At 42.0% G+C, this 11,625-nt stretch overlaps 1 protein-coding gene across 1 annotated transcript in view; it reads right to left on the reverse strand.

Moving 5' to 3' along the window:
• NPFFR1 (neuropeptide FF receptor 1) overlaps nt 1-11,227 on the reverse strand; it is a 28,831-nt gene extending 17,604 nt beyond the window's left edge. The window contains exons 1-2 of the mRNA XM_030569127.1: nt 10,487-11,227; nt 5,179-5,490 (exon numbers count right to left, since the gene is read on the reverse strand). Coding sequence (XP_030424987.1) covers nt 5,179-5,490; nt 10,487-10,493 — 319 coding nt within the window. The 5' untranslated portion in view covers nt 10,494-11,227. The remainder of the gene's footprint in view (nt 1-5,178; nt 5,491-10,486) is intronic.
• Nucleotides 11,228-11,625: the final 398 nt, after the last annotated feature.

Genomic DNA, 11,625 nt, shown 5'->3' on the forward strand with positions numbered 1-11,625 from the left:
TTATGGTAATACAAAGAATAAAGAAGAAAAGTCAATATCCAGTACAGTGTAACCCAGAAGAGATAGAGGAAATTTTAATGTCCTTTCCCCACCGAGAGAGCTGCCCAGCATTATTAAAAAGCTCAGATGAGTGCATCAGCTTCTCCTCTGTTTTAAATCTGGCTCTCATGCACTGAACTGCAGCCATCATCTTTGTGTCTGACATTCTAAAACTAGACAGAGCTCTCTTCGGAGTCTGGTCAGAAGGATCACAGGCTGTTGAGTAATGCTGTAGCTTCCTTCCTTTCCATAAACTATCCACTATGGCTTACTGCACCATGGTGTTGTCTGTTATATAGTGCAAACTACCTCTTCAGTAAATGAATAACCACTATATAAGTATTACAGGGTTTATATCCTTGTGGTCTGTATCCATTAGAGGGTGATGTTATCTAACACAGTTGACAAAGTTTGGCATTCCGTCCAAGAGGGGGCAGTGGTACATGTACACACTAGCCATGACATTAAAGACTCAGAGTCTCTATTTGCTTATAGGGCTAGAAACTGGGAATTGGGCCCAGGTTTCCCACCTGACAGTTCACAGAACTAATTACTAAGCCACAAGGGAGATAGGTGTTTATATTTAGTATTAGATATTCTATTGAACTTTTTTTTTTTACTGTGGTTTCAAACTGGAATTGCAGCAGCGTATTAAATGTACTTATGTTAATTATTAAATTGTAGTGTCTAGCATACCTGGTAGTTAAACTATTTCACTGCAAGTTTTCTCTCTTTTTAACATTCAGCCAGTCAGTCAACAGGGAGGTGGAGAGGATGGTAGAACAAGCTGAGATACACAATATACCATATGACATAGAGGAAATTATATAGTGTACAGGACATCAGGAAAAAACTACTTGATACCTTTCCCCAGACACAAAGATTCCAATATTTAGGTACAGGTATACTCCGAAAAGTGGTAATGTTAAAATGATATGAGACCCAGATGGTTCTTCTCATTGACAGCAGTGAAAGCTTACCTGGGACCTGAAAGCTGGGTTCTTTCTGCTTCTTATACTGTCACCAAAAATACAGATTCTGCACTAGATCTGGCTAGCACTTATGCAGGTGAGCAGTAGCGGAAAGAGTTGGGAGCCTTCCCCTCTTGTGCAGCTTGCTTAAGGGTCAAGTAGAATTTCAGATCCTGAGCTTAGGGGATAATTCCTTTCTAAGGCACAGAGACTGGAGAAGAGTAGATGGAGCCAAGGCTCCACCTTGCCATGCTGAGAAGAATGACTACCTCTCCTGAACTCCTTTTTGTATGCTTCTTTGCACACTGGGGAGCTCCAAAGGCATTTTACTCCTTGAGTCAGAATATCTGCAGTTCTCCCTGTGGGGAGGGGTGGTTCTTCATCACTTCACTGGCACATTTTAACCCTCTGTAATGAGAGCTGAGTCAAGTGTTGTGTTGATGATACTGAACATGAAGCAGAATATACTGCAGCTGAATTGGTTCTGCGGTGCTAACAGGAGTAAAAGATGTTGCTTGGCAATATGTGAGAATATATTGTGTGCTTGGAAAACCCACAGAGAACAGACGGAGTAAAACAAAAGTGATGTTTTTACATATGGTAGTCATTTTCCTAACCAAACTGGCCCTTTAAAATAAAGTTAGTTAGTTTATACTCTCCCTGTTCCTATTTTAAATACCACTGTAATGCTAGTTTCCTTTTGTACTGGGGACCAGCAAATAGAATAAGGGTATCAAAGGAGTACTACATGAAGGAGAAAGGAGTAAGGAAGCAGTGATAAGTGCCATAGAGGATTCAGAGAGCTGCTAGGAGGGTTGGGGAGAGGGATTCTCCAGAAGTTGGGAGATCCTGAGTAATAGGGTGACCCAAAGGTGTGTCAGAGAAGTAGGGGAACACTAGGAAGGTTTGCAGATAAAGTCAAAGAAGTTGTAAGTGGGTCGACAAAGCAACAGCAAGAAGAACGGGGGAAGTAGAGAATATTAATGTTATTTTGTCTCTTTCTTGCATCCAAGATAATGGTCTAATCCCATGTCTGGTCAGCTTCCTTATTCATTTAAATTGCTGCTATGTGCTGGGTTCCCAACATCTCGTCTAATTGAGAGCCCAGGGCAAATGAGCCCGGTTTGATGTATCTTTCCCTAACAATGTTGCACTCCTACAGTTGAGTGTCTGAAGCCTGTACGAAATCATCTCTAATAAATCCAGTGCATTTATCTTGTGAGTTTGATCAGATCTTCTTGCTACTGAATGTCTGGTTAGAAGACTGCAATTACATGAGGTTGGTTTTATTTTTGCTGTAATCAGTGACTCTAGATGAAAGTTTCATGGATCATATAAGACATTTAAGTAGATGGAGAAAAAAACAACTGGTTGCACTGAGTCTGAAACACACAAAAGTAAAAACAACAAGACTGACACATTCTAATTAATTCACGAGCTTTTTTCAGGTCACCATGGTACACGACAAGAGCTCCGATGGAAGAGGGTTGTTGTAATAAACGAGATTAAGAGCACCACAGCCTCCTGTCATACTTATTTCACACATCCTATCATATATTTTGCCCTTCAGAAATGTTCGTGATGATGAGGAAGAAAAGAAAAGCAAATTGCTGCTTTCTTCTGTCTTCTGAAATCTACTTGCTGCAGAGAAACACAGCCAGCCAAATCTATACTCAAGGCTACAGCCCACAAAAGAAAAAAGTATCAAAGGGAGAGGGAGGCAAATCAGTGTTTAGGAATTAATTGAATTGCTGTGCTAATAAATGTTTTGTCAATCAGGCTGTCTGATATTTGTATTTTAACGGCACTCAGTGCTCATGATTACAGTGTGCCATCTCATGCAATTCACTGGAAGATGGCTTCTCTGTTTAATTAAATGCAGCTATTTTCCCTGCTTTGGTTTTTGTGAATTTAGTAGTTGTGAAAGGTGGAGATTGTAGTCTACTATTTACTCACAGAACAGATCCAGTACCACCAGTGACAGTAGTAACTAGCTTCCCTCCATGTGCCTCCTCTCTAATCTTGAGGGAGTTTCTTTAGGAAAGAAGGGAGCTCATTCTTCAGGCCTAGTCAGCCTTTGGTCTCTCTGCTGAGATTACCACAAAAGTGCTAACAGGTGCCAAGTGTGGCTATTGTTTTACCACGTGGCTACTTGCCCACACAAACTGGACTGAAACCATCAACTTCTGGACCTGCTGTGCTGTACTCTTTTGCTTCTCATATAGTGTCACACATTTACATTGCCAAGGAAATCTTTCCAATCTTTGAGGGATGAGACAGAAGATACTGCCAAAGGCAGGGAGACTGCCAGGCAGTGGATCTGAATTACTAATACCTTAAGCCTCAATTTCAGGAAATCCACTGTGGTGTTTTATTGGCCCCCACGGCGGGGAGTTCTCTTCACCATCACTCTTCTGAGGCAGCTTATGTTAGTTGGTCTGCAAATGATACTGGAATTAGGAAATAAACTGGTATGTTCTTGATGTGGCTGACAGGTGTTGGAGTAAGGATGGGAAGAAGGGGAAAACTAAAAGAGAAAAACTGGATCTCTCATTGGACCTTCACAGCATTTAAAATTCCACTGCATCCTGCTGCTTCTGCCTCTTGCCAACGATATTCTGGGTTCAGTAAACCTTTACGGCATCAGAGTTGCCCACTGGGTTATAATTTGTTTACCATGATCTTGTGAAAGCTAGCAATATATAATTCATCCAGAAATGATCAGCTACAAAATAAAAGATAAAGAAGTGAAAATACAGATACACCCCCCTCCCACCCCCCACAAAAAATATTTGGAAGAGAAGGCCCACATTTGCCACTGACATCTGCCCTAGAAGTTCCTGCTGTTTTGTCTCTTTAAGAGTTGGTTTAACTCAGCCTTTTTGTGTAGGAAATAGATACTTTTGCGGAGTTTCTGCTTTACTGGCTTGATTCCCTGTAATGTCACAAACTGTAGAAAGTGGGAAAGGATTTCTGTCTTCAAATTGCTCAAAAGAGATATAGGTAAATCAGTGTTGCCAAATCTTGTGCTATATGATGCTTTCGTTAAAGCCCCAGCTTCTAGAGTTATATAATATGTGAGCAGCTCAGGTTTTTTTCTACAACAAGTTTCTAGTCCTCATGGTTACAGAGAAGAGCTTGAACACATGACTACAATGTAACCCAAAGGCTCAAAAGCCAGAATGCAAATAAAAAGAACGCCCATTTTAAAAAAACTCATGATTTTTAAGCCCATTTTGTGATTTTTTCGGGGCCTGTCTTATTACTTTTGAATGCTTGGGGTTGGTGGTACTGAATTTGGCATCCTACCTTTCCATTTAAATCTTTAGATTACAGAAAAGAAGCAGCTATCATATAGTGAACAAAACCAAGAGGCTAGGCACGGTAGAGGAACAGCGTGCTGGATGTTTGGTGGGGGAAGAGAAGAGACGTAGGTCAGCTAGAGCAGGGGAAATGGTTGCACAGGCAGCTGTTATGAGCCAGCTGTGCTGAAAAAAAGATCTTCAGGCTGTTTTTGACATGCCACCTTTCAATGGCCTGGAGTTATGAATGTATCAGGTATAGTGCACAAATGTTGGGGCCTGTATGTCTTCATTAGAATGATGTAGACTTGGCAAGGAATGAGCAGGAAGAACTTGGGGATTCTTACTCTGCTGCTGTTCATACAATCTGTGAAATAGGACTAAAAGGAGTTGCTGGTCCCTTAACACTCAGAAACAAAATCACAATATTCAATGTGGAAATCATAATCAGAGATGTTCCTCTCTGCCTGCATTGAAGTTCACCTTTGTTTACAATATTTCCACCAGATCTCATTCAGTACTATTCACAGAGGCCCTGCCTTTCTCCCAGTTCCTAGAAAAGGGACATCCAGGTCAAAGATCAACAAATTCTGCTGGAAGGGTAGAATGGTGGGAATGTTGAAAAATTTGCCTGAAGACCTGAGACTTATGATCTAGGAAGTAGTTGTACTAATGTTCTACATTATTTCCCTTCCCACTGGGACTCCTCACTTAAGCCTCAGACTAAAAAAGTCCAACAGTCTCAAATAGATTCCTCCTCCAGTTCCTCCAACCCTTGGGATTCATAGTTCCTAAGCCACTTCTTTCCTTCTCCTCCTTCAGACTTTTCTTTTGTGATCTGGGTCACTGTTCATTCCCTTGCTCACCTGTGATCAGGTTATCCACTAGGGTGGTTGGCATACAGAAGATGCCCACCAGCAGATCACTGATGGCCAGGTTGAGAATGAACATGTTGGTGACGGTCCGCATCTGCCGATTCTTCAGCACGATAACGCCTACCAGCATATTGCCAATCATGCACATCAGGAAGATGAAGATGTAGGCCAGGATGAACATGGCAGCTATGGGGGAGGAGTGCTGATAGTAAGACGAAAAAGTATACTTCTCCGTGAAGATACGATTTCTGCTGTCATTCTTGGAGTATGGTGAGCTGCTGTTGGAGGGGAGAAAAGTGTCACCTACAGGAAACAAGGTAGAAAAATAAACTCATGAAAGCCCAGTCTGATAAAGGGATTATTTGATTCACATCCAAGGCATTTTGTGGTTTATTTTCATTTACATTTTCATGTTATACATAAGAAATAAATAATGGTGCATGATTTATGACTAGGCAAAGCTGGACAGAATAGCAGCATAAACTGGTCAAATGACTCAGCAGAAAAAAAAAAGCAGCTAGCAAGTCTTTTCTTCAAAGATCAATAGTGAATAAGAAATTGAAAGTTAACAGAAAGCTTGGGTTAGAATCAGTCCTATGGATGTAGAGCTCGTCCTTCCCAAAGTCTTTCTCCCCATGTAGTCACTATTACAGCTCTTCCACCTAAGGATCTGTGTGAGGGGAGCGGGAAGCTCAGCAGAAGTTACTCTCTTAACCATCAGGGCCAGGCACGCCCTTGCCCTATCACTGGCCAATTTTCACTTTGCTCATTATTTGCTGCCCACACACACATTTGTCAGAGATGTCATGAATGACTCTCACAGCTTGGTGAGAAATCGTTCGTAACTGATATTACCTCTGCAAAATTCACACTTATTACTAGAGATGTTACAATGAATTAATTAACACTTGCAGAGTGCTGCTATTACCAACTACAAACAGCTACAAACGAGTGGCACCTTACTTCCATGTTTGTCTCACCTATTTTGACTACCACCACCACTTTTGGTTATGCTGAGAAATGGAAGCAAGATCCCACTGCTACAAGCCCCGCCCCCAACTGACTTTCAGACTAGTGAAAAATGTAAAAAATGTGAGGCCAGACAGTTAGATTCTTTGCACTTTGCAAATTCACCCAGGTTCTAGCCCAGTGGACTCTTACAAAAAAGGCTTCTTAAGTTACTACCTGGATTTCTCTGTTAAGAGAATAAAAAATGAAGCAGCTGTAAAGTGCAGAGTAGAGCAAGATACTGGGGATCAGGTACTGCAGTTTACAGGGGCCCTGGGCTCAGCAGTTAATCAGAAGCAGAATAGCAGGGCGTGGTACAGCACACAACTGAGTGCCGATGGCTGACTTCCTGATGCAGTGGATTTGGATTGTCTGGACTGCCTCATTCTTGGGAGGATGATCAAAGACTTGACTAGCAAAAGCAGTCAGAGCTGGTAAACCTCGCTGGCAGCGGTTTGGTTTTGTAAACCCAAAATAAGAGATGGATTGGAACCAAGTCCAATTTCACTGAAACCCCAAAGTTAGGGGTTTCAAATGTATATTTGGATTTTAACTCATCTCCACTTAAGACTGGGAGAAAGACAAATTTACATCCTACAGGCTAAGGGGAGGAGTCATTTGTAGAGGACGGTTGGGGAAAAAGAGCTTGTTTGGGGAGGCAGGAGGAGAAGCTGTGCAGAAAGTTCCAAAACTTTGATAGATATAGGACTTGATTAACTTTAACACACCCTTTGAACCTGATGGGTCCTGTGTCTCTTGGGTCATTTAGGGGAAAGAGGAAGGCTCATAGAGGCTGCAAATCTTTTGCATTTTATTATTGTTTATTAATTTTAGCATGGGGCCAACCCAAGCCCCAGATCCATATGGCCTGTACTTTGGAGATATTTTGGGTTCAAATCCAGCCCTGGAGTTTTCCTGCTTGAGCCTCTATAGTTCTTAACTACTTGGTTATTCTAACTGTGATTTTATTCCTTTCCTGTTGCTGGTGTCCTCTGAGCTGCCAAATGACTATTAATGGGCTTCTTTATAGCTTTTCAGAATGGGATTTGTCCTTATTAGTGTTTCTTTTATTGTTATTCCAAACACTTTCTCTTCCATTGCTCTCTTCTACCCTTTGCTTGTCTTCCTCTCCTGTACAACACTACTTCTCCTGAGATCTCCTCGATGATAACAAATGATGTCCGAGTTACAGCTAATGACAAAAAGGGCAAAAAGGTGATCCTCACATGGTCATACTGAAGATGCCTTTGCAAACTCAGTTTCTTGGTGTGCTCCTGCATCCATAAAGACAGAGCCCTGCACTCATGCAGACGCAATTCAAGATCCAGGACCTTGATTTGTTTGTTTGAAAATGTGACTTAATCACCAGTGATGAGAGAGAGAGGTTATCTGATCTATAGCTGACATGTGATAAGGAAAATATAAACCAGATATGTGAAATGTCATACGAACTATAAACTTTCAAAAGGGAACACATCAGTTTTGCAGTTCTTCATTATGATTAATAGTAAAAAAGTATATGTGGTACTGGTGTGTTAGAGCATTTGATTTCTTTTGACTTGTTTTAAGTGAATATAGAAGCAAAGGTGCAGTTGCACTTGAAGAGAAGTTCTAGATCTCAAACAAAAAGCTTCCAGTTCAGTTCTGCTCTGGAAAGTGTAAGAACGGCACCTCCTCAAACTCACCCTGCAATCTTCAAGTTCAGCTACTCTCTTTTTGGCTCATGTATCACTAGCATTAAGGATTAAAATTCTGATCAGAATCTAGTTGTTAATTCTGTTGAAGATGTTCAAACCAAAATAAACTCACTGTTTGTACTACAGCAGCACCTAAAGACCCCAGCTGAGACTACAACCCCATAGTCAGGCACTGTACAAACAAATAGTGAGACATAGTCTTGTCTCAGAGTTTACAATCTAAGCAGACAAGGCAGACAAAGTAGGAGAGGAAAAAAAGACGCACAGGGAGATGAAGGGACTTGCCCTAGATTGTACAGCAAGTCAGTGACAGAACTAGGAATAGAACCCAGTTGTCTTGAGTCCCAGTCCAGGTCACAGCTACACTATGCTGACATTGTACCACTCATCCTTTGGCTCTGCAGGGCTGATAGGAGCACAAATTGAGATTCATCAGCAGAGTATACACCCCCCAATTCAGAATTCACACATAAAGAAGAGACTGGTTGAATAAGAAAGCATCATTTCGACACAGTCTCTTCTCATAGTCAAGCAGCACTTTCAGGAGCTGTAGTAGCTACAGCACATTTGCTTGTCATGTTGTGCATGCTGAGGATGTGCTTTTGGTATCAGCAGGATGCAGCAATACAGGATGCTGTTCTGGTGTTACTGTGCGAACAGTGGAGTGTAACTTGGCTTAAAGACTACATGTCCAATCGGAATAAGGTACTGGTTTGTCTGAGTTGTCTCTGGTCAGGCAGCTTCCATTAATCAGAATAGGTAATGTCTATAGTTAACATTGCCTGAAACTTGCCATGGCAAGACATTGTGTTCAGTTGCTAGACCTTGGCCAAATCTTAACTGTTTGCATAAAATTTCCCATGCCAGTTGTCTACCTAAGGCAGACATTTTTTTGGAAAATTTCAGCTAAAATGATTGAGCCATTTCTGAGAACAAGATAACGGTACAAATACATTATTCTGCCCCTGTTAAAAATAATTGTTATAAAACATTTTGTTGAGAAGCTCTAGCCAATCTATGCTTTGCAACAGGGACTTGAAATATGGCAGGAGAGTCACGTTGGTGTCAAAGAAAGTGTCTTTCACCATCCCAAGGAAGATTTTGCTGTATTTAGGTAAGTTATAATCACTGAAAAAAATCCCAGTTTACACATGCTCAGCAGAGACTTGTTAGAATTTGGCAGCTAAATCCTCTGAAGATTCTCTCTCTCTCTGCAATTGCTCCTTCCAGCTGCTGGGGGCCATGTTGGTGTTAGGCACAGGAAGGCTTTCCTGTGCTCTCAGTGTTCCCCCTGCTGCTGCCCAGGTAGCATGGAGGGAAAGGGAAGGAGCTGCCTGACTAATGCAGAGAGGAGAAGAATGGGGTCAGGGAAGAAAGCCAGGAGCAAGAGAGGTCAGAGAATGGTTGGGGAAGACGACAGGAATAAGCATGGGAGAGGGACATAAGACGAGGATGGGGGGGAGGGCAGAAGCCATTGAAAGACAGGAGTGTGTGTGGTAAGAGGAAGACAGGAACCAGGGGATAAGAGCAGATGGGGAGGGGACAGGAGCTGGGGGAATGGAGGGACAGAGGCAGAAAGGGACAAGGTGAGGCTGGGGTTGGAACACAGGCAGAAGGGTCACTAGTTGAAGTGTTTGAGTTGGGCACATAAGCAGCCTTCAGTCAGGAAGGATCCTTTCCCCAGCATTTATTTTGAGGGAGTTGAGGTATATATGGGAGAATGTGAATATTGAAAATAGGGTCCTGGGCATGTTATTTCCCTTGCTGATGTAAGAGTGTATGAAAAACCTCATTCGCAGCCCACTGAAGTCAATTAGAGTCTTTCCTTGAATTTCATGGGCGTTTGGATCAGGCTCCTTGTGTGATTATCTAGGCATGAGCTGTTATGTGCTTATACAGAGGAACCCATTTCAGTCATCTGTAATGTGACCCCAGATTATGTCAGTGCATTTCAGTGTGTAAATTGCAATTTGCTTAACATGAACCTTCAGATTGGTAAAGCTTTCTATGAAGAAAATGACTTCACTTTAAGAAGGGTTAGCTGTAGTATTCTTGTCAAATGTATGGTTCCACATATGTATGAAGTCTTGACAGCTGGTGGAGAAAGGCTCCTTTCTTCACTCTGTACTTTTATCAAAACGGCAATTAAATTAAATGCAAAAAATTACATTATTGCAATATTTTAACTATTTCTAAACCCACAAGAGCCAGGAAATGCAAGATTATGGCTCACACTGCAACTATAACTTGACTAAATTTAACTTATACTAAGTATCAAAGGCTTAAATGTTAACAGCCTAGAGTATCACTCTCTCTCTCACACACACACACTCACACACAGTTATGGTTGTTGTGGAAGCCACAGAATTCATGTTTCCTCTCCGTCTTCTCTCCTTCTCTGCAGTATTAAATAGTTTTCCCATACATTTCACGGAAGACAAATATGCCATAATAACTTAGCTATAAGAGACTGATCCGAAGCCCACTGAAGTCAGTGAAAAGACTCTCATTGACTTTAGATCAGGCCCTAAGAGAACTGAATTGAACACCTGCAATATACATTTGACAAGGAGATAGAAACTGGATGTCCTCACCTCCCATGACAGAGCCTGACCCCGATTCTTGCTTCAGTATATTGGAGTGTTGTATTGTTTGCTGGTAAACCGGAGTCTTGAGATCAGAGCCACTAGTTAATGTTTCTCTTTATCTAGCTGCAGCCTCCTGCTATCAGAGAGGGAGCAGCAACTCTGCTGTGGTGATGAATGCTATCTTGAGCCACTGCTAGTTTGAGTCCTCCTGCACACAGCCACTCTCCTCAGGTTCTCAGAGCTTCCAGATAACTCACGAAAGATACCTGCAGAATTGTAGCATTTTTTCTTTCATAAAATTCCCATAGAGTTCAAGGGTTCTCAATCCTCCGGGCAGTCTACTCCATTTCCAAGGAAGGAGATGAAGGGAGGTAATATTTTTGTCCAAGTCCAAGAAGACAGTCAAGTGCGAGGACTTCGTTAAAGCAATGGGGTTATTAGTTAAGGATGACTGGAGTCCACGCTGGAGACTTGGTGGATACTGAATTTGCAGCTATTCCAAACATGCTTTTCTAGGGGGAGGGAAGTGGGAGGGAAGAATCAGAATCCTTTTGCAAAGACACCTGTTGAAATGCTTCCTAATGCTCAGTCCCTTTGATACAGTCTTTGTTATGGGATTAAGACATCTCAAAATGCTCCAGCCCTCTCACTCAAACAGCTCCAAAAATTTCTTCCCACCATCAGAGTTGCAAGCTGAGCTTGTGGAGCTGTTTCCAGTTCAGCTGGAGAATGAAGCATGCGTTGTTAGCTCATCAGCCCTCTTGCATTCTCTGTGCATGACTTCTGTCTCCGCTCAGCTTCTGCTCCTCGGACTCTCTACACACCAGCTCTTACTGCTCAGCAGAAAAGAGGCAGAAAAGAGGCTGTTTCTATTAGTTCAGGGCAAAGTGTGTGCGTGTGTGTGTGTGTGAGCTATATCTCCCCATTGTCATGGTTACTGGAACACCTTTTGGATGTACAGGCAAACAGCTGGACAATTAATTACAGTATCTGCAGCTGCTCTCATTTATCACCTGGGCGAAGTGAAGGGTGTAATGACTATACTGAATAACAGGAAAAATCAGACTAATCTCCAGCAGCCTCTTTGTGTCTTGCTTGCTGATAGTGTGTGCTATTGCACCCTGTTCAAGGAACAGTGTCTTAGT

Source organism: Gopherus evgoodei, chromosome 7, assembly GCF_007399415.2.
Source record: "Gopherus evgoodei ecotype Sinaloan lineage chromosome 7, rGopEvg1_v1.p, whole genome shotgun sequence".
NCBI lineage: Eukaryota > Metazoa > Chordata > Testudines > Testudinidae > Gopherus > Gopherus evgoodei.